Here is a 22,755-nt window from a genome sequence, read left to right on the forward strand (position 1 = left end):
GCTGTACTCTTGACACCTCTGCCAGAAAAGTTAGAATAGCGCTATTGCGATCGGTGTCAGGGAAAGAGACACTGGGAAACAGGGACATTGTCCCAACATGGTAGGCTGAGGTTTGAGTTTTCAGCCTTCACATTTAGTGGCTGTTTAATTTGTACTAAAAACTATTGCTGCTGTCTGTGTGTCATGTAGAAGCCAACACTTCAGGCATATTTACACAATGTACTCCAGTAGTTAGAACAATAGTCCCCTTGCTTTAAGGAACCTTGACAGCTGAGTTCATTGGAGTTTGCAGAAGGGTTGTAGCTCAGAGGTAGAGGACTTCTTTGCATGCAGAAGGTCCAATCTCTGCCTTCTCTAGGTAGGACTGGAAATGTCCCCTGTATGAAACCTCAAGAGAGCTATCTCTGATCAATGTAAAGAACGTTGACCTAGGTGGACCAGTCGTCTTGACTCAGTATGAGGCAGCTTTCTGTGTTCCTATGAGAAGTCTAGGAATTTTAATTAAATTCTTAAATACTCTCACCAAACTATAATTCTCAGAATTCTTTGGGGAGGCCATGATCTGTTTAGCAAGATTGTATTTTGTTGAATTAAATCTCCATTGACCTGGCTCACATACTATGCTAAACTATGGTTTGATTGGTTAAACTGTGGTTTGTTTTTTGAACATCTGAACCTAGTCCAGCAAATTAACCAGAGTTTGTTTTCTGGTTGGTTTGTCACTGTGGCTTGTCATTATGGCAGACAAGTCATGCTTTGGAGAAACAAGTCATGGCTTGTTTGATCATGTTAGATGATGAGATGGCTTATGGATTGTGTTTTAACATTAGCAATGTAAATATAAATAGAATAGTATGTACACAGCTGAGAGAAGTGTCTTCCTAAACTAAAACACTATCGCATTTTTCTCCTAAACAGCTGGAAAGAAGAGCATTAATTGGCATACTGAAGAAGTGCATGAAAAGTTTTGATACTTTGGGAAAGCCTGAGTAGACCCGTATATAAGAAGATTAAACTTTGGGAAGGTAAGGAATACATTGTAAATAAAGATATTTTGACAGCTAAGCTATTCTTCTTCTTCTATGAATAATAGAATATTTGGGTAGTTCCTGACAGTGCTGTATGAAGAATTCAGTAAACATGCACTTTGTGTATATTTACCAAAAAGGGCTCAAACCTTGCTGTGGAGAGCAGTGAAAGCTGTAGCTACAGACACTACAAACCTGGCTGCAGGCTGAAATTGCTGGGCAGTGATAAACAAAAAGGCAATGCTACTTGTTTAACTCCAGGTAGGTACTCTATGGGATGCGGGTGGCCTTGTGGTCTAAACCACTGAGCCTCTTGGGCTTGCTGATCAGAAGGTTGGTGGTTCGAATCCCCGCGATGGGGTGAGCTCCCATTGCTCAGTCCCAGCTCCTGCCAACCTAGCAGTTCGAAAGCATGCCAAAAAGTGCAAATAGATAAATAGGTACTGCTCTGGCAAGAAGGTAAATGGCGTTTCCATGCACTGCTCTGGTTTCAGTGTTCTGTTGCACCAGAAGCAGCTTAGTCATGCTGGCCACATGGCCCGGAAAAATTGTCTGCGGACAAACGCCAGCTCCCTCGGCCTGTAAAGCAAGATGAGCGCCGCAACCCCAGAGTCGTCTGCGACTGAACTTAACTGTCAGGGGTCTTTTACCTTTTTTTAGGTACTCTATACTAAAGCAGATAAACTTTCAGGGCTGATCAAAGAGCCAGTGTATATATGGCAGTGAAAATGGAGATTACTTCAGCTAATTTTGTGGCTAGTTAAACGTGATTTAGAGAGAGTAAGCTCACAACTATTACTGTGGCTGGAGAACTGGAAAGGGGGTGGGGAATGAAATTTGTTGTATGACGAGGGAATTGTTTCTTAACAGATAAAAAGAGGGTGTAAAGAAGCAGAGGGAGGTTTAAATGGTAGTGTTGGTTAGATATGTGTAGTTGAGGTGGCTTAGCTCTTACACAGGGACTGTACCATTTCAGTGTTCTCATGCAGGGACTGTGAGAAGTGATACATTTGATCTATACTGCTCTTCCTCTCACAAACTGAATTCCTAACTTGAAGGCACTATTATGGCCTGTGACATTGGAGGATGCATGTTCCCTACAGATAGTACAAAGGTGCAGTCCTAAACTCTGTTAGGTGTGTGTGTGCTGTTGAACTCTGTGGGCTTTGCACTGCAAGTAAAGTTTTAGAAATATAAGCAACACATTTTGCAGAAGACTAATTTTGGCCCTTTATAAAGTAACTGATATTGATCCCTTTAGTTTTCCCTAAGTGACATTTATTCTCCCTTTCTCTCACACACAGACATACCAGTGGTACAGCTAGGCAGCTTTTAGACTCTCAACTTAGTTGTTTAGATGGTAATGTTTATCATTTTACTCAGTTGGTAAAGTGTGGTGAGCCAGCTCTCCTACCGTTTCCATGCACTGCTCTGTTGAGTAGGGTCCTGGGCTTCTACCCCAAAGTGCTACCCTGACAGCACTACTGCCTCCCAGTGCGCCAAGCAAAACCATTCCTGCATTAACTTACGTTTGCAGCTGAAATAACTTGTGCTTTTGTCTGACTGGAAGCCATGCATACTAGAAGATGCCTGCTGTAGGTGGAAGGAAATTCTTTGCAAGCATGTTGAATCAGTATGCGAGTTGTGTTGGCGTTTCTGCATTCCTTCAAATATATGCTGATTCCCAATCACCTACAGTTTTTAATATTTGGAGCCAAGTGGATAAACATAGCCTGTTTACTCCGGATTGCCAGAGTTATACATCTACTTTACCACCATACTTATTTCATGTCACCATGCAGATAATTCAGGTTTTTTTAAGAATCCTTCATTGGCTGCAGCGCGATATGAAACAGCACACTGAATAATTTTTATTTTTCAGCTGTCTGTTGAATTATTGCATGTTGCTATAGTGCTGAAACCCATTGCTGCCATTAATTATTTGGTATGTTGTTTCAGGCTAAGGGTTCGCTTTTTGATGACCTATCTACTGTTGCTCTCTTTCTTCTCTCTTTCTCTCTCTCTCTCTCTCTCTCTCTCTCTCTCTCTCTCACACACACACACACACACACACACACACCACCCACCCCTTCAGTCTGTTCAAGCCTCTAGTCTCTCAACTCTGCTATTCCATTTCCTCTTTGGTAATAGTTTCAGACACACACAGAGGCACACACAGGCATACTTTCTACTCTCTTAATTCCTTTGTCTGGTGCAAAATGCAAAAAGCCTGCATTTAGTTCTGCTTTATTAAAGCTATCTATTTTCTGTGTTTCCTTCATACTCATCTTTTCCTTTTTGATCCATGAATGTCCTTGTCACCGTTTTTCCTCCTTACAGTCATGCAAACCAGTTGGGTGGCGGGGAATATATTTAAAGTCCTATTTTATCCAGCACACCCTTTGTGATCTATTTTGTTCACTCTCTACCACACTCTCCTGGGGTAAAAGGGAGTGGGGTCTGCAACATTTATCTCTGCCATAATTCTCTGGATTGGCCAGACTTGGTATAAATGGGAGCCTTGCCCTTTTGCCTTGTTCCCAGAGCAGGTATATGCTATGCTTCGGGCTCCAGCTTGTAGTTTTAAGTGTCCCCAGGTCTAGACACTTAACTCTGGGAGAGTTTGAGCTAGAGAAGAAAAACAACAACCTGTCTTTCACTTTCACTCCTCCTTTCACTTTCCTTCCTTCTTCATTCTCACTTTCCCATTCTTACTCATTCCTTTTCTCAGTAGTTCTTTCAGCATTTTCTATTTCCCACCGTTTGCCCCCGTCCCACACACCCTTCCTTTCTCTTTGCAACCATCATTTCCTTGCCTGTGTCCTCTTTAATTCTCAGTTCCTTCCTTCTTCTGTCCCTGTCTCCCATTTTTTCCCCTTGTCCCTACGACATTGTCTTTCGAATCACTTTCTCATCCCTTTTCTTTCACCCTTCTCTCTTCTACCATTTCTCCCCCACCTGCCCATACTCACCACCTCCTAGACCAGGCATCCCCAAACTCAGCCCTCCAGATTTTTTTGGGGACTACAATTCCCATCATCCCTGACCACTGGTCCTGTTAGCTGGGGATGATGGGAGTTGTAGTCCCAAAAACATCTGGAGGGCCGAATATGGGGATGCCTGTCCTAGACTTTACTCAGTTCACAGGAGTTGCCTTTCTCATCCCTTGTTTCCTCCAAGGCAGGGTTTCCTAATGCTGGCTTTTGATGCGGCATTTTTTTTAATGTCAAGATTTCAAAGCATGGTGTTTTTTTGTTTCCCTCCCTTCCCCGTGGCTCCTGGGGAGGTGAGCAGCTGGCATAAACTAGTTGTAATGAAAAAAACAATTATGCAGTTCAAACCTTATCATGCCCAAGCTCATTTGTTTTGCCTGATGACGGTATAAACGAGAAAAACTACAACTCTCATCATTGTTTATGAAAGGTAATCTCCATTCCTGTGTTGTGTGAAAAAGGAAAAGTAATTAAAATAAGTTGGAGCCATTGTTTCTTGCACATTGCCTTTCTGGGGCGGGGGGAACCCAGCTAAGGTATGGTTCATTTCATTGTTAATCAGACAATGCTGAAACGAGCCTGCACTCTAATGGTGTTAAACCTGAATTCCATGATTAATCAATGTAAACTTTGTCATGCTGTAATTTTGTTTCAGTAACATTTAGCAAAACCATGGCTACAGATGAAAGAGATACAGAACACAATGTTCAGTCTGAGGGACTGGGTAGCAATGCTGCAGGTATTGGAAAAAAACAAAACCCTAAACTTTTGCTTTGGGATGCAAATTAAAGAGACAGAATTTGAGAATTGGTTAATCTTTTTGGACGTTCACATCCGTGTTATTTTAATTGATTTTGTGGTGATAATTTTCTTTTGGAAATTGCTTGGGAAAACCTTCCAACCTTTTGACTTCACCCCCAAAGGTGCACTCCTCCATTGTCTCCTGAGATAGACAGATGCCAATCAACCAAAGCATTAAGAAAGGGGGTGGTGGCAGAATCTGCACAGCAGAGAGAGACCCACAGGTTCCTACAGCTGCAAGTGTTGCCTGTAACCCATGGCTGAACCCAGTCTAATGTCACCATAGACACAGAAGAGCTTTTGTTTTACATGCAAAAGGGTCCCACTCACAATCTGTCGCAACTCCAAGTAAGCCTGAGAAGGAATCCTGCCTGAAATTACCTAGTGCTGCTACCAGTCGGCGAAGATAATAGGGCTGTGTACAGCCCTTCCCAAAGGGACGCAGGTGGCGCTGTGGGTTAAACCACAAAGCCTAGGACTTGCCAATCAGAAGGTCAGCGGTTTGAATCCCCGTGACGGGGTGAGCTCCTGTTGCTCGGTCCCTGCTCCTGCCAACCTAGCAGTTTGAAAGCACATCAAAGTGCAAGTAGATAAATAGGTACTGCTCCAGGCGGGAAGGTAAAAGGTGTTTCCGTGTGCTGTTCTGGTTCGCCAGAAGCAGCTTAGTCATGCTAGCCACATGACCTGGAAGCTGTCTGTGGACAAATGACGGCTCCCTTGGCCAATAAAGCGAGATGAGCGCCGCAACCCCAAAGTCAGTCATGACTGGACCTAATGGTCAGGGGTCCCCTTTACCCCTTTACCCTTTACAGCCCTTCCCAACCCAATCTGGCAGCCCAGTCTGGGGGCCTTGAGCAGCCCTTACTTGACCTGGGCCAATCCCGGTAAATCCAACCCAGATTCTGCCCCAGATCAATCTGTGGGTGGGGCTGGCTTCTGATTGGCTCCTGTAGCCTATCGGATGTCCCATTGGACATTTGGCTTCCAAAAATAGTTCAAAAACCAAAACACTCACTTCCGGGTTTTTGGCGCCCGGTAGCCAAAACGTTTGAGAACTAAGCTGTTCGAAAAGCTGTATTGAGCTAAATAAGATACCTTCCTATTTTCTAACACCCAAGAGGACAAAAGCTGAAGGCTGCAACTGGTTTATGTACCCTGATGTCACATAAGGCCTTGAAACTCTTAAATCAGGTAGTCGAGTGCTAAGGGTCACACAGTAGATATTTAGAACTGAAATTATGAGGGCAGTGAACTATTTTTGTTACATAAACCCATTTAGGGTATTACTTACAAGCCATGGGCTTTTCAATGTGACATTAATACTACCAGTCATTTGGGCAGCCAGAGTCGAACAACACTTCCTGTTAATGGGATAGGATGACCCCAACCAGGAATGCAGAGCATAGGCAGCTATTTCCACATTTACCCCAGAGAATAAGCTATAAAAAAGACAAGCAATGCAAGTGTTTTAAAAAGCTTTGAGGCTAACACATACTAAACGAAGCATTCCACGTCACTCAAAACTTTGCACCATGTAACAAGAGACATACTCTTGCTAAAAAGTACCCCATTGCTGCTATTTTACTCAGAGTTTTGTTCTCTCTCCCATGGCGCTAAACATGGAAGTGTCCCCATTGAAATCCTGAACAGATATACTTGCAATATAAGCTCATGATTTGTTGGATTTCGGCTGTCTACACTTAAGATTTTGCAACAGCTACAGCAGCTATTTCAGAACTTGCCACGTGGTTCAACTTGCACTGAGGCCAGAAAGCAACTTAGGGTGGGGTATGTGTAAGGAGTTGTTCCTTTTTCTTTAGGCTTTCTTCCTCTGCCCTGAAGGGGAACACAACCTCTCCAAAGAAATCAGCCTCACTAGAAAGAGGGGAGACAAGAAACGCACGCTTAAGACAGAGACATATTATTGTTGCTGATGTGGAAATAAGGCACTGGTTGTGAATTATTGATGCCCTGCTTACACTTGCTTCTTCATACAAGGAGTTGGAGAAAAGATGCAGCCTCTTAAAGGATTTGTGCCAGGTCAACAGCCAATGGTACTATAGCCCAAGGGCATAGGATGGAAATCATACTGATGCGGGAGGGGACCCAAGTTGACAGACAGCTAAATATTCCAGTATTCCAGAAGCAGTCCCAATCTGGAAACACAAAATGCTTGCACAAGATTAGCTTTTTAAATAACAAGAATATAAGAAGGGGATGCAAGACTCTTGCTGAGAGGCTGAAAGTTTGTCTAGTAATTCTAACCCACCATTCTGCTTCTACAGTGACAGATGCTTCCAGGAAGCTCACAAGCAAGTCTGAAGGCAATTGCCCTCTTCCATTGTTGTTCCCTAGCAACTGATGTTCAGTGGCTTTCGTAGAATCATAGAATTGTATAGTTGGAAGGGACCCTAAGGGTCCATCTGATCCACCCCCTGCAATGCAGGAATCTCGCCTAAATTATATGTGATAGATGATCATCTAACATGACATGGCCACTCTACCTCTGCTCAAAAACTTCCAAAGGAGGAGAGTCCACAGCCTCTCAAAGGAGTCCATTCCACTGTCAGGCAGCTCTTACTGTCAAAGTTCTTCCTGACATTTAGTCAGAATCTTCTTCCTTGTACCTTGAAGCCATTCGTTCAGGTCCTACTCTCCAGAGCAGAGCTCCATCCTCCATTCGACAGCCCTTTTGATATTCAAAGATGGCTGTCTCCTCTCAGTCTCCACTTTTCCAGGCTAAACATGCCCAATTCTCTCAACTGTTCCTCATTGATGGGTCTATTCAACGTGAATGGGCCTAATTCTCCTTTGAAGACTTCATCTCATAGTGGAGAAAGCCATACATTTGATTGTGGCTGCGTACACATCATACATTTAAAGCACATTCAAAGCACATTCCCCACCTGAAGAATTTTGCAAACTGCTTTAGCTGTGTTGCGGATGCTGAGAATTGTAGCTCTGTGAGGGGTAAGGCTGCTCCAAATTCTAGTTTTTTGAGAGGGGGAGCAAAACTTCCTCTCTGTTTTCCCCATGCATTAATTTATAAACAGATTGTCAAGTCTCACCTGAGACAATCCCCTCACCCAACTGACAAGGCCAAATAACTTTAGCCTTTTCGCACAGGAAAATGTTATATGAGATTTTGTCCTCATAACTTTCCCCAAAGCTGACTCCATAACTGGAGACAGAATAAGAGACTGAACCTAGTTATTTTTTCACTGGTCATTATCATATTTTTTCCACTGGTCATTATTAGAAGTTCCCTCATATCTACACGGCTAAGAGGTCATAGGGTAGTACAGGGGCACCCAGTACTTGTCCGTTGGTCACTGGGTCACAAGCAGTGCTTGGGGCAGATGTTCCATTGGCCCAATAGTTGGGTTGGAACTGGAGAAAGTGGAAGCATAAAGAGAACAAATGGATGCAGTAGGTTCAGACAGCATTGTGATGGTTCTGTCTCTTTATAATTGCAAATAGCGTGGGTTTTGTTTGTTTTTGCTGTGACTATTGGTGCAGTGTACTGACATGAAATTATTCAGCTGAAGAGAATAATTTCATTGTGTGTTGAAGCGTGCTGTGTGACCTCACTAAATTCATTGCCTTTCTCCCACCCCTTACAACGCTGTTTTACACTGCTTTCAGTTTGCAGTTTTTATCTCTCTGGCTGTGCATGAATGTTTTTTTTAACCTCCCAATCCATGAAAAGTGGCAGTGGAATTTACCTGTCAGCAGATACGTATGAGAAAAAACAATACTGGAAGGAGCTTAAAGGATCTTCAACTTTAATTAGACAAGAAAGGCAAGATGCCAGGTCTCTTTTCGAGTAAAATATGAATACTTAAGAGTTATGTCATTGCTGAAATGCAAGGATGAGCATTAGCAGCAAAGACTACTCTCTCCACTAGCAAGCTCAGACAAACACCTTCAATTATCAGTGTGGAGTCCTTACGAAGTTACCATAATTGCATGGGAACTGCTGGAATACTGTTTAAATGATTGCACAGGTTCCTCCTGACTTGTGAATGAGCCACCTAATCATAATCAGAATCATAAATAATTTATTTATATGCCGCCCATCTGACTGGGTTTCCCCAGCCACTCTGGGTGGCTTCCAACAAATTAAAACACAATACGACATCAAACATTAAAAACTTCCCTGAGCAGGGCTGCCATCAGATGTTTTCTAAAAGTCAGATAGTTGTTTTTTCTGTGACATCTGACGGGAGGGCGTTCCACGACTACTGAGAAGGCCCTCTAATTGGTTCCCTGTAACCTCACAGTGAGTGAACCGCCAGAAGGCCCTCAGAGCTGGATCACTCTGGAGGAAAGAGATTGGGAGTAAAATGTGCTGTGCTGGCGGTGGTTGGGGAGCTGCGATGTATATTGCCAGCTCAAAAAGTCTGCAACCGGTATCATGATCTGAACGTCATACCAGTTTCAGACGACAAATTGAAAAGTTGCCTAGCTGTAATAATAACCTATTGATAAAATTTCAATTTGACACTTAAATGAATAAATAACTATCTTATGATTAAACATAATAATCCTTTCTATTTCCCATGACTAGCACAAATGTGTGGGACAGGCTGAGGTCCATAAATGTGTGGCCCACCAAACGAAGTTCTAGAACAGTGGTTCCCAACCTTTTTTTGGCGATGCCCCACCTAAGCATCTCTAAAATCCTGACCCCCCCCCCGTGACATATAATTCTTATTATTCAAAAGGTGAACTCCTATTCATGTGGAGGAAGCCTAAAAGGCCATTCACTGTTATTAACTCATTCTCAAATTGACCCCCTGTGGGGCGTGTGCTGCATTGCAAACCACGGCTCTAGAACTTGCAGTCCCCAGTCGATCTTCCCTACTGCTCTTGTGGTACTTGAGAAAGCAAAAGGAGAGGTGGATTAAAGATTTTAGGAGAACATGGGCGGTGTGCTCTTGCTGGAACCAGTCCTACTACAGTGGTACCTCAGGTTATGGACTTAATTTGTTCCGGAGGTCTCTTCTTAACCCGAAACTGTTCTTAACCTGAGGCGTGCTTTCGCTAATAGGGCCTCATGCTGGTGCCGTGCCGCTGGTGTGCGATTTCCGTTCTCATCCTGGGGCAAAGTTCTCAACCTGAGATACTGCTTCCGGGTTAGTGGAGTTTGTAACCCAAAGCATTTGTAACCTGAGGTGTTTGTAACCCGAGGTACCACTGTAATTCCATATGTCGTTCTTTTCACAGACAGCACATTCAGCCCTTTGTGTAACTGCTGGGCATCGTGATGCCTTGTTTCTAATGGGACGATTTTTGCAATATTTTGGTTGGTTTACATTTTTTAAACATTCATCTGCGCTGACAGGCATCTGGAGCTCAATTCTTTTCCCCCCCCTCACCAGGGTGCGTATTTGCTGAACCGGCATGTTGTCTTGAGTTCAAGGTCTAACTCTGGCATCAATTCAAACTCTCTTACCCCATTGTCTAAGGTTGAGCATAATGCATATTTGAAAGAAGAGAAGAAAACAGCTTCATAAGCCCTGATAAAGTGACCATGAAAGATTTATATCTAGATTTTAGTTAAAGAAGCTCTTAGCAGGCCCAGAGGCTATTGCTTGCCTTGAAGTAGGCAATTGAAATAAAATGTCAAATTGGTGTCAGTGCTGCTAATGCATTTCCCCAAAGGTCATGCTAAGAGTTGTTACTTTCCCCCTATCCCTATATAAAAGACACAGCTAGAGCATGGACAAGGAAACTGCCCTTAATTACACATTGTCAGAGAGCGCAGACATGCTCTATTGTGAAGACTTGGCCATCTTTTTCTGTAGGCTTTTGTATAGCCTGACAGCTAATTATGTGAGCTTTTTAATGGGCACTGATGGGCAGTTGATGCTCCTGCTATTTTAATAAGTCTGTCTATATTAGTATGTCAAGTATTGTTTTCCAGGGATTTAGGGGCAAAGTGTTAAGCCGATGGAACCCTGGTCTATTTATCCATTTCATCAAACTTGACTGAAGCTGTAGCACTCCTGAAATTCTAGCCCAGCCTGAGTAGGGAATGTAAACAGGAAGAGAGGCCATGGGAGGCGTACATTCTCCACTTCCGGTGGGGTCAGAAGGAGGCTAAAGACCTGTGTGGTTCTCAGGAGCCCTGTTAAGGCAGAGTTCCTGATTGCGTGTGGAGGCTTCTCAGTGTGTGCAGTTGAACAGCCTTCGACGCCTCTTCAGAGCTTCCCACTCAATATGGGAAAGTCATGAGTGAAGGCTCGTTCACATGAGGGCTTTGGGGGACGGAGTTGACATGTAACCCCAGCTCCTGCTCATGTTGACATTCCCTAATCAGCCCTAATGCCTGAATAGGGCTGTGGTCAGTAACTAACCCAATCAAGATAAGACAAGGGTGCGGTGAGGAGTGACTCATCTGGACTCAGGAGGTGATGTTGAGCTTGTTGTGGGCTGGGCGATGCTCTCCCTGAAATATCGAACATGTAACTTAGATCTGCCGTTTTCTTTGAAGAGACAAATGGCCTCTGAGGCTAATGTGCTAACTGCAATCCCACCTGGACATAAATGGCCTCACTGCGGTCGTCAATGCTGTATGTAGGGACAGCCTCAGAGGAATGATCAGAAACTGTCATTAGCAGAATATATACTGCTTCATGATCATTGGCTTGGACCAGCTGGATGGCGACTATTAAGTCAGTTTTGAATCTACTATATTAGTCACCAGTTCATTCTCAAGCTCAGTTCCAAGTGCTGGCGTGTTAAGTCCACCTTTCTCCAATTTACCTCATGCCTTGATATCATTTTGCCGAATCTCCCTCTGTTCCTGCTCCATGCCACTGGCTGATGTCAGGATATGAGGTAAATAGTACTATACATTTTTGAGGAAAAGGTACCACAAAACTGGGCTTCTATTTTCAGCAGCCACCTTCTTTCTGTTCCTTAACAGTTTAGTTCCAGCCTATGCAATCAGCCCATAATTATCAAGGCACATATGTTTTCGCTCTGATGTGGTGAGGCTAAGTCATCACACAAGTCAATGGGATATATTTTACAATATTTGAGGTAGCTGTGGGGCCCAAGCTCATTATTCCTATGCTAAATCTTTCTGTAGTGCTTGAATTAGTGGGGAGGCAACCCAATCTTTTTCTGGTGGTCCCTTAAGCTACTGTTTTTTTTAGAAGTCCATAGAGTTGTCATGACTTGATTAAACTGGGGAGGAGGTTTGAAGTTGGGGCTTGTGCATTTTGTTAAGGCCCCCCCCCCATTTCCTTCTGTTATATAATTTGAGTCCTGCCTTGCTGACTTTTACTGAGTAGGAACAATTCCTGCTAGAGGCTTCTTTACTTTCCAAAGACATCTGTGGGCGTTTCTTTTTTTCTGAAATCCAAATATAGCCCATGTATTTTCAACTTGAACCACCAGGCTGTGCCCACACAAACTTCATTTGCTTTTAAATATTCTTTAACCAATTTTGGGATAAATTTTTCCATCCGTGATCTCATAGTTTCAGTTTTTCCTTTGAAGGGGATCAAAGCAGGAAAGGCTCTCTGCTTCTGCCTCTCACCTGCCGTTCAAAATGATCAATTTGCTTAAGAAGCCTTGTAAGTAAAATGCCTTTCTTGTGAATTATGAAGCACACAGTGATCTCTGATTCAGAAGCGTGCTGCTTTTTTAAAAAATAGCATGTTGCTATAATGCTGGTGATTTGTAGCTTAGGTTTGATTTCTCTTGCAAAATGATTGATGGATGTATAACTTGCTGTGTTTCATATCTGCAAACCTGAGGATGCTGTTGCTTTTCATGCCACGCTCACATCGCTTTTTCATAAGCATGTGTGCAAATTAGACACTGATTCAGCTGCAGCAGTAATAGGATCAATTTGTTTCCCATTATGCTGCTGTTTGTTTTTTTGCTGGTAACTTCTGTTATTATCAACTGTGGTTGTAGAATTTAGGAACCTGTTTTGACTGGCATTCAGATTTGCAACTGGTAGATAACAAATAGTTTAATTTCCATTTCCATGTTTTTGATCCAGAATGCTGCAGGACTGGGAAATGAATTTAATGGTATACCCGATGGATTTGGGACTGCGCAGTTGGCTACATTTTTTTTTTTTGTCTGTGCTGATACTAGATTACCAGACTGGTGGCAGTTCTTTCATACCCATTATGCTGCAACAAACTGAGAAGTCTTGATATGCCTTTGACTTCTGCAAGTAATCATGTGTTAGTAGACTCCTTTATAATTGCTGGGTACTATCGTTTTTTAACAGTAAAAATTACTAACCAATAATCTTGATATAATAACACTACGAATCCCAATGAGTTCAATGAGGTTTACTCCCGGGTAAGTGATTATCGCCTAAGAGACACAGCAGAGGAAGGCAACATTTCTTAACAGATGAGCATGCCGATACACAAACCTAATGCAGTAGCATCTCTTAGCAAGGCATTGATTGCAATATTATTATTTTTTACATACCTGAAAAATCACCAGCAGAGGAGGTAATTGATTTAATTCAGATCCTATCAAATGAAACCACGCAATATATTCCACAGTGAGTATTCATTGGAAGGTATCCTGGAGCCCATTTAATCCACCCTAGGTACTAAGTGCAGCTTCTACAGTGCAGGATACGATCTCAGAATCCCTGGCAGATGGCTGTCAGTCTCTGATTAAATACTTCATGTGAAGGAGAGCCAACCCTTTTTGCAAAGCTGTCTCCTGCTGTTAGGAAGTGTGTCTTACTGTTTAGATGAAATCCGCTTCCCTACAATTTCCATCCATTGGTTCAAGTTGTGTCCTCTGGAGCAAGAGAGGAGAAATCTGCTCTATTTTCGGTGTGGCAACCCTTGGTCTAGCACATTTGCAGTGCTAAGCAGGGTCCGGCATGGTTTCAAATTGGGTGGGGGGCTACACATTGAGAGTCCTGCATTGCAGCAGGTTGGATTAGATGACCCAACTCAACAATTCTATGATTCTCTTCTCCCTGCCGAGCAAACATGTCTCTTTCAGCCTTTCCTCATAGGTTTCCTGATCCTCACCATTCTGGTCACTCTCCTCTAGACAGGCTCTGTTCTTTTCAGCATAATTCTTCTATGTCCACATTGTACACAATGCTCTGGGTGTGTGTGTTAAACTGAAATATTGAGCACTCATGGAATTATCTGACTTTTTTTGCCACATTCTGAGGATGACAAAAATGTTGCTTTTTTTGTTTTGTTTTTCCAGGAGCGTCAAATCAAGGAACATTGTTCTGTACGCTGCCCACTTTTAATTGCGATATATATTGTTTTGTTCTATTCTGGTTTTTAGGAAACCTTTATTGAATGTTGTTGCGTTCTTGTTGCTTTTATGGAAGCAGCTTATAGGTTTTTTTTATTAAGGGGTATATTTTTTTTTTAGCAAATGATAACAAAAATCACTTGGAGATAGCCCTAAGCAGTCTGCCCACTAGCCCAACCAATGTGTTTTGTAGGTTTTGATGTTCTCGAGAAAGCACACAGAATGTAACAATGGACAAGCGTAGCACACAATTACCTAGGGCTTTTCTTGACTCTCCCCTGCCTCTGTGCTTTTTTCTTTTGTGACAGAACAACTGTTCAGAGGCAGGGCAGCTTTCAATGTAGCTTGAAGCACTCCCAGAAGTGATGTCTGCATTTGGATGGGTCTGTTTTTTATTTCATTTTTGAATAATGTTCATTTCCCTCGATGGTCAAAGGGGACAAGTTCCCTCTGCTTGGGAGGGGAGAAGGACAAATTCTCCTTCCTGCATGTGACAAGAAATACTGCTGGCCAAATCTTGATGGGCCCTTGGTGCAGCCTTCTTTGTTTGCTTTCTTGCTTGCTTGTATTTATTAGGCGTTTTGGGATTGCGGGACCAGTGAAAACAGTAAGGGGCCAGGCTGTGAGGGAGCTTGGCCCGCTCCTTGCTACACCGGTGCTCTCATTGGCTCTGTGACCCCCCCCCAGCTGTGGTCTGATTGACATAGCTCACGACTACACTCGCCCTGGGGTTAGAAATTTTAAAAATTAGAATGGTGCACAGCTAGAGCCTCTGAGGAGGTAGCTGTGGCAGTGCTTTGCCCGGTCTGCCTGCCTTCAACACAGCTAGCTTCCCCAGCCAGGGAGACAGAAGTGTTTGGCTGTGCCTGCTGATGGCAGTAGCAAGTGTGCATCTTCTTGTTGTTTAGTCGTTTAGTCGTGTCCAACTCTTCGTGACCCCATGGACCAGAGCACGCCAGGCACTTCTGTCTTCCACTGCCTCCCGCAGTTTGGTCAAACTCATGTTGGTAGATTCGAGAACACTTGTCCAACCATCTGGTCCTCTGTCATCCCCTTCTTCTTGTGCCCTCCATCTTTCCCAACATCAGGGTCTTTTCCAGGGAGTCTTCTCTTCTCATGAGGTGGCCAAAGTATTGGAGCCTCAGCCTCAGCTTCAGGATCTGTCCTTCCAGTGAGCACTCAGGGCTGATTTCCTTCAGAATGGAAAGGTTTGATCTTCTTGCAGTCCATGGGACTCTCAAGAGTCTCCTCCAGCACCATAATTCAAAAGCATCAATTCTTCGGCGATCAGCCTTCTTTATGGTCCAGCTCTCACTTCCATACATCACTACTGGGAAAACCATAGCTTTTACTATACGGACCTTTGTTGGCAAGGTGATGTCTCTGCTTTTTAAGATGTTGTCTAGGTTTGTCATTGCTTTTCTCCCAGGAAGCAGGCGTCTTTTAATTTCGTGACTGTGTGCATCTTATTTTTCTTTATTTATATTCCTGCTTTACTTTTCCCTCTAAGAAGCTCAAGGTGGTGTGTGTCATTTTCCCTTCTCCCCACTTTCCCCATGTTTTCATACCCCCCAAGTGTCCTGGGAGAAAATGGGACATCCCACTTTTTTGAGCAAGATTGTAACGGCCATCTTGGGTGCTGCACTCTTGTATGTGGCTGACAGTCGGGTGCACCCTCCTCCCTAAAATACAGTGGGCTGCAGGGGCTAGGAGAGGTCTGGATTCAGCCCACCACATGGGAATCCAGTTCCCCATGCCTGCTCTAGATGGAGGTACTGGTACTGTTGTCATTATCATTTTTTATTAAAAAAAAATCATTCAGTAATTGGAACTGGAGGTGAGTTTTGCAGGTCAGAGATTGGCGCCTGTTGCCTTTGGTGATTTGGAGATTGCAGCCTGGCAGATTTAGATGAATCAGGAGACATCCCCGCTCCACAATGCCTGATACAAAGAAGCCAAAATGGCAGTAGCCAGGCAAAATATTTGTTGGTTGCCAACTCTAGTTTCTTCCCAGACCTGAGTTTATTTTGCCTGCAGATGTTGTGGACTGAACTGTGCAACTTCTGCATGCATGGTGCCAGCCCCCTTTGCCTTATGCCCTGAAATATACTCGGAGTCAAGAGTGGATTTCATGCTCTTTATTCGGCTCATAGTGGTGAGGAGGAATGGAATTTCCCCCAGAATGTCTGCTTTATATACATTATTTACACAATGGGACCCACGTGATTGGCTAATTCCAGGATTCTCCTGTAGGCCAATCAGGTTGCGGATTCACTTCCACCTGGAGCTGGATTGGGTGGCTCCTGTGGACCAATCAGACTGCTGCATTCTGGATCCTATTGTTCTAGGACCAATCAGACTGCTGCATTCTGAATCCTATTGTTCTAGGACCAATCAGACTGCTGCATTTTGGATCCTATTCAACTCAGTACATAACACACACCCCCAACTTCCTGTTCAGTAACGTCCAAAGCCACTCCCATTCGCCTGGCAAGTGAAGCAAATCTGATCTGCCTGCTAGTTCATTCCGTGCTATGTTAGCACCTGAGTCAAAGTCTGGCTTCAGTTCACATCCAACCAGGTTAATGTGTTTTTGAGGCCTACTTGTTTCCATGGCACACTTGATACAAGCGAGCAATACAATAGGGCCTCTGATATCAACTGCCCATTAATAGCAGGCAACTTGCGCCCACAGTCTTCAGGAATGCTGCCCAGGGAGAGAGATATTTTTTCTTTCCTTTTTTTCTTAAAGACATCTGAACGCGTTGGAGTAGTTAACTACTCTCTTCTTCAGAACTGTAAATTAAATGATCATTTGGCTTCTTGCACCGCAGACCTGAATAATAAAGAAGTGTTTGCTTTGTCAGTGTGCGTGGGAGTACTGGGTGTTAGCGGAATACAAAGGAAAAGATTCACATTTGTCAAGCGGGTGAACGTCCTTAAAGCTCTCTTCTTTGTACGGTAGCTAAAGAAAATTCTTTTGAGGCACCATAGGCAGCGGCGCCGGCTTCCTTTCGCTTTTAAGATATATGAATGACTCATTACAGTCCTGGCTGCTGTGAAGTATCCCAAATTCTCCAAATGTAAGTGGAGATGGTGTGATTGCAGGTTTTGATTTATGTCTGTCTGCTTTCGATAGCCACTGATACAGATGGAGTACGCATTTCATGCCCTGGAAGTGTCTTGATTTTTCCAGGGACAGTCCCAGAACGATGAAAGCCATCCTCACTTCTGATTTGATCCTGGAATGTCCCTACTTTCCTGGCCAGCTGCAGAACTCAGGGTGGAGGCTGAGTGGGTGCTTATCCTGAACAACAGCGGCCCCAGCTGCAAGGGAGCATCCCTCTGCCTCTCCATCGCCTCCCCATCGCCTCTGCCCTTGAGCAGTTCATAATGGGTTAGAGGAGAGGCTGGAGCAAAGCTAGGTGTGTCCACATCTAAAAAAACATTATTAAGTAAACTTTAATAAGTTACCATTTCAAAACTTAGTGCAACAAATACCTCAAACTTCCAGGGTCCATGAAATAGCTGTTTTCTGTTGGGCACCATGAGAATTACTGACTTTTTCGCTGTAATTGTGAGTTTTGAAATGCTTTCCTATTAACATACTGTTTTTAAACGCTGGCCAGAATTTCTTTCCTTTTCAAAACACTTACCTTTCCAGTGTTTTGAGCATTTTAAATAATACTGTATACATCTGTGTTATGTCTGTAGTCTATGACTTTTCATTTTCCCCCAAATCATTTGTTGGATATTTCCTAAACAAGACAAAACACATTAAACAGTAATGAATCTTTTAAGAACAAGCTTCTTTTCTTTTTGCATTCTGTGTGGTTTCTGTGCAACACTCCTGGTCGCTCCCAGTCTCCTTCATACACAAGGCGGTCAAATGGGTCGTTGGCTCATAAGAGCAAAAAGAACAGCAACAACAGCCTCCACCCAACTCCACAGTTCCCCTTTACAGAGGTGGATTTAGGGCAGTACAAGCAGCGTGGCTGCACTGGGCATTCAGTCAAGGAGGGCATCTTCCCAAAGTCCACTTACCCAGATTTGAGAAGGAGACATAGGGGCTCAGACAGGGTCCTAGAAGAGGGCTCTAAGATGCTGCCAGAGCCTCACACCTCCTTCCCAAACCCTGGTGCCACGTGGGTTGGAGGGAGGGCATCAAATGACCTCGCACAGAGCGGCATATTACCACTGCCCCTGCCCTTTAAACTCAGAACTCGAGACCAACTCTTCCTTTCTCCTTCTCCCACATTGTAATTGTGCACTCTCTGCCTGTCTTCCTTCTTGGAGTCTGCGTCGCCATGACCTAACCCTGCCCATAGCTCTTCAGAGGAAAGAGATCTTAAAATAATCAGGGAGAATATCCAGACCCACCAAGTGGCCTTCTTTCCTTGAGATTGGCCAATACCTAGCTGACAGGGACAGAGTTAATGCATCAAGTGGTTTATTTTAGAATCTAAACCTATGCCCTCAGCCAATCTCCTGAAAGCACTTCAAAATATTTCGCCCAGTTTTCTTTCTGATTGGTGTTCCTGGGCCAATCAGAATATATTCAGGGCTCTTGTAAACCAGAATTCTGTAATTCTGAGACAAGGAAACTGAGCCTATGCCCTCAGCCAATCTCCTGCAAGCACTTCAAAATATTTCGCCCAGTTTTCTTTCTGATTGGTGTTCCTGGGCCAATCAGAATATATTCAGGGCTCTTGTCAACCAGAATTCTGCAATTCTGAGACAAGGGAGCTGAGCCAAAACACCTTTTTGGAGACTGCTCAGGAAGCAGCAGAAAGGCTGAGCATTTGGTTTAAAGCAAAGGCAAGGAACCATGACAAGAAAGAGACAAAAATGGCTGTTGTGACCCCTGGTGCTATCTGCTCCTACCTTTCACCCCACCAGCCACACTGATATAGTGCCACCACTGCCACCACTGATATAGTGACTGATTGATTTCAAAGGCCTGTATTGAGTTCTATGAGGAGCCGAAGTAAATGGGAGACCATCTGGGGGCATGGCTGGGGTGCGTGTGAGGCTTCCTCCTAGAACATCGGGTTACCACAGGTAGGAAGCAAAATGAACTATAATAGCAATAGTCCCAAGCATACCCCTTTACACACTCATGGCTGTAACCTGTTCCTATGGGGGTGAGAATTTAACAGTGCACCATGAACATCGTTGCAGTGAGCATGGAATTATGCAGTGTGCTAGTTTTCTCTTCATATATAAACATTGTTCACAGTGTAGTGGTACCTCAGTTTTCGAACATAATCTGTTGTGGAAGTCCATTCGAGTTCTGAAATCTTCAAAAACCGAGGCATTCGAAAACCGAGATGCCACTGTAGGTATTTTACCAATTTTCAAATAAGTAGGACTATCGTGAAAGATGAGAGCCCTGCTTTACCATTATTAATTTTTAACATAGTTTTTATTTTTATTAGTTTTCATCTCTAAGCTGCTTTATTTGTGGCATTGAGCTATATATCTTTGTTTAAATAAAAAACTATGACATGCAACTATTACATAAAAATAAAGCAACAATAAGCACTCAGATAAACGTTTATGAATATATTAACCAAAGTTGTTTCAGAGTATCTATACCAAAATGATTACAGTTCCTAGTTTACCATTCTTAAGTTAATATTTCATAGTTAGGCTGTAAGTACTCTAGTAATGTTGCCTTTGAATAAATGACTGTGCAAATCTATTTCTAAATTCAGTAGGTTTTCCTATTGAACGCTTTTGCTTACATTGCTTCTTGGCTTTTTTTTTAAAAAAAGCTTTGCGTGTACAAAGAGAGATGAGGGAAAATGCAGCCATTCAGAACATAAAGGGTTTTTCCCAGCATGCCGTGGGAAATCTGGCAACGTCTTTGACAGTAATCTGATGTTGTTTGATAGCTAGAAAAACAAGGGCAGTTAAAATTATAATTTTATTGTATACGGAATTTTGCTTGCGATAAATGTTAACATTCACTCTCTCTTTCCAGAGATTTACAATTAAGATAGATGTTCATAGCTGTAGAATTACATCTGCCTCTACACATCTTTGGTATTCAGTGCTGGCATATCAGAAATGTTTGCATAAACAAATGGTTTCACCTGGATGCCTTTGAAAACTGGATTTTTCACTTATTACGAACCAGCCTGGCATATGACTGCTGCAGGAAGAATCTATGCTGGCTCCCAGTTATATTGTCTGCTAGAACACTCCCACACATAAGCAGAGAAAATTCAGCTGGTTTATTAATGTTTTACACGGCTCTCTGGCTAGGCTGTGCTGCTGAAGACTGCTGCACCTTGTCTGAGCCAAGGGATGAGGGTGCAGAGGGTGGGTAGAGTAAACTAGGAAGTTGGATCATGCATAAGGAGAAAATCTACAGTTAATTTGCTGTCCATAAAAGCAACACACAAGCCTACACTGCCTGTAGGGAAGTGATTTTCTAATGTCAGCGCCATGTTTTCATCTTATCCTAGATCAGCTCTAGGCATGCCACTCCCATCAAACTTAGCCAAACATTTGCTGTGACTGTTGATTACCTAACACAAAACAATTTTTTTGTATTTACTGTATTTTCTGGCGTATAAGACTACTTTTTAACCCAGGGAAATCTTCTGAAAAGTCAGGGGCCGTCTTATACGCCGGCTACAGCAGCAGCTCCTGCAGCAACTCCCCACCAAAGGACAAAACGACAGCAAATTAAATCAGAGGACACCAAGCTCTCTAGATGAAGCAGAAATACGCTTGAAAATTGTCCCTAAAAGCACCCCCCCCCCAATCACCAGCAACAGAACGACCCTAACCGCTCCCAGTTTTATTTGATGTGCGTTGGAAGAGGGGTAGTCTTATACAGCGAGTATATCCCAAACTCTATATTTTAACTGGAAAAGTTGGGGGTCATCTTATACGCCGGAACATACTGTATAAAACAGACAGACAGTTTCCTCTAAACGATGACTAAACATCTGCTAAACTGGGGAGCAATCCTCTGGGCTCCCACAAAAGCAAAATTCCAAGGTAGCTGCCTATAGTATGCCTATGATGATGCTTTATTGCTACCCAGACTTCAATATGATCAATATGGTGCAATTAAATTATGGCTTCTCTGGGATACATTTTTCTTTGAACAGTTTGCTTTGAAATAGGATTGTCATTGTGCCAATACTTCTTCGTCCACTTACAGTCTCCTGTGAAGGTAGTGGCCTTGCTGGTACATACAGCTAAGCCATATCTGTTTAAAAAACTATGGGTTAACCACAAGCGGTCCCATTGATGGTCAGACTAACTATAGCTTGTTTTGCAGCTGCTTATGTATTTGATGCTTGGTAAGCACCTGGGATTCAGTGGCCAAAGAAGCAGTGGTTAAGAGAGGGTGCTGGGTTCACACATAACACCAAGCTGTAGATAAAACAAATCAAGGTTCGTAGGTCAATAACAAACAATAGCTTCAAATTGTTTTTTGTTGGCAACAAACAAGCCAAAGTTAGCTTGCTGGGTTCGGACGATCAAATAAGCCATAGTTTGATAAACCATGACCCAGCAATATGTGCAGAGAAGTGTTTGCTTTAAATAATGTGTTGATACATTTATTCATTTATTAAATGGCTTTTCATCATTTAATTATGTAATTATTAAAACTAAGCTTAATCAACTGGTTATTTTTAAGGGTGCTATATTATTTCCTCAAATGTTGTCATGAGGCAAAAATGTGAAAGACTGACAATTTAAAAGAAATGTGCAAATATAGGAATGAGAGAGAGGAGGAGACTTCATGAAGTTAATTCTGTATCCCCAACCACCCACACATACCCATTTCTTGTTCTTCCCTTCCCTTTTGACAACAGTAGGGCTAAGAGTGGGTGTGAAATATGGCAGTGGAAGGTAATGGGGGCAGAGGAAATGACAGTACGGCAGAACTTGTTATTGAAAATGCAGGAATATATCGGGGAGATATTATAGTATTTCTTATGGTAAGCATTGATAAAACATGTTGCTTATTGAACAATGCATAAAATACTGGAACGTGCTTGTCAAATGTGAAGGCCAGGAGCCTTAGGTCATGGAATTTGCTTCTAAAGGCCTCTTTGATTTGCGTTGAATTATTTTTATCCTGTGTTCTTCAGAGGCTATAGAAAGCCGGCCTTGACCCTGAGCTTTTATTCACTTAGCTCTAGAGTGGGAAGCACATAGTAAAAATTATATAAATCAAATATTGTTTCAGGTTAGTCAGTTTTAATCTTGGTGAGCCATTTATTTTCCTATTGTATGTGTTGGTTGGTATTAGATTCACTAGAACAAATTGCACTAGGGATCTGTATAGTTTTCAGAAGCAATAGTAACATCCACAAAATAGAGAAGATTAAACAGCTAGGGTACTTTTCCTGTTTGCTGGTCAATACTTGAGTGCGCTTATAGAATTTCAGCCACATATCACCTAGACAACTTTGAGCCTCTTCTGACATCCCCTCATTCTTAGTGAGGAAACCACTGAAATTTTTTGCAGCTCTCTGGTCTTTAAGTCTTGTGAGGTGACATTGGGTAAGTTATCTCAACAGGAAATATATTTTTTAGAAGCGATGTATTCCTGGGGACAGTATCTCTCTTTGAAGGCATGGGTGTGGCACACAGCTGAGGCTTAGAGGGTGGTAGAACAGAGGTCCCCC

General features: G+C 42.9%; 2 protein-coding genes and 1 long non-coding RNA gene across 8 annotated transcripts in view; 1 reads left to right on the forward strand and 2 right to left on the reverse strand.

The window, feature by feature from the left end:
* CRACD (capping protein inhibiting regulator of actin dynamics) overlaps positions 1-22,755 on the forward strand; it is a 116,080-nt gene that overhangs the window by 46,193 nt on the left and 47,132 nt on the right. For 5 of the 6 annotated variants that reach the window (XR_014515335.1, XR_014515336.1, XM_083457964.1 and 2 more), the window contains one exon: positions 919-1,025. Coding sequence is in view for 1 of the 6 variants with exons in the window: in XM_083457962.1 (XP_083314088.1) it covers positions 12,387-12,411 (25 nt within the window). In the remaining 5 variants the exon portion in view is untranslated. Of the gene's footprint in view, positions 1-918; positions 1,026-12,288; positions 12,412-22,755 lie in introns of those variants that run through there. The other variant, XM_083457962.1, reaches the window with a different exon arrangement.
* LONRF1 (LON peptidase N-terminal domain and ring finger 1) overlaps positions 1-22,755 on the reverse strand; it is a 213,769-nt gene that overhangs the window by 40,902 nt on the left and 150,112 nt on the right. The gene's annotated exons all lie outside the window — the stretch shown is intronic.
* The window catches only part of LOC310657430, a 74,611-nt gene that overhangs the window by 11,266 nt on the left and 40,590 nt on the right, over positions 1-22,755 (reverse strand). The window lies entirely within an intron of this gene.

Source organism: Podarcis tiliguerta (genome assembly GCF_965153285.1).
Source record: "Podarcis tiliguerta genome assembly, chromosome: 9".
Lineage (NCBI taxonomy): Eukaryota > Metazoa > Chordata > Lepidosauria > Squamata > Lacertidae > Podarcis > Podarcis tiliguerta.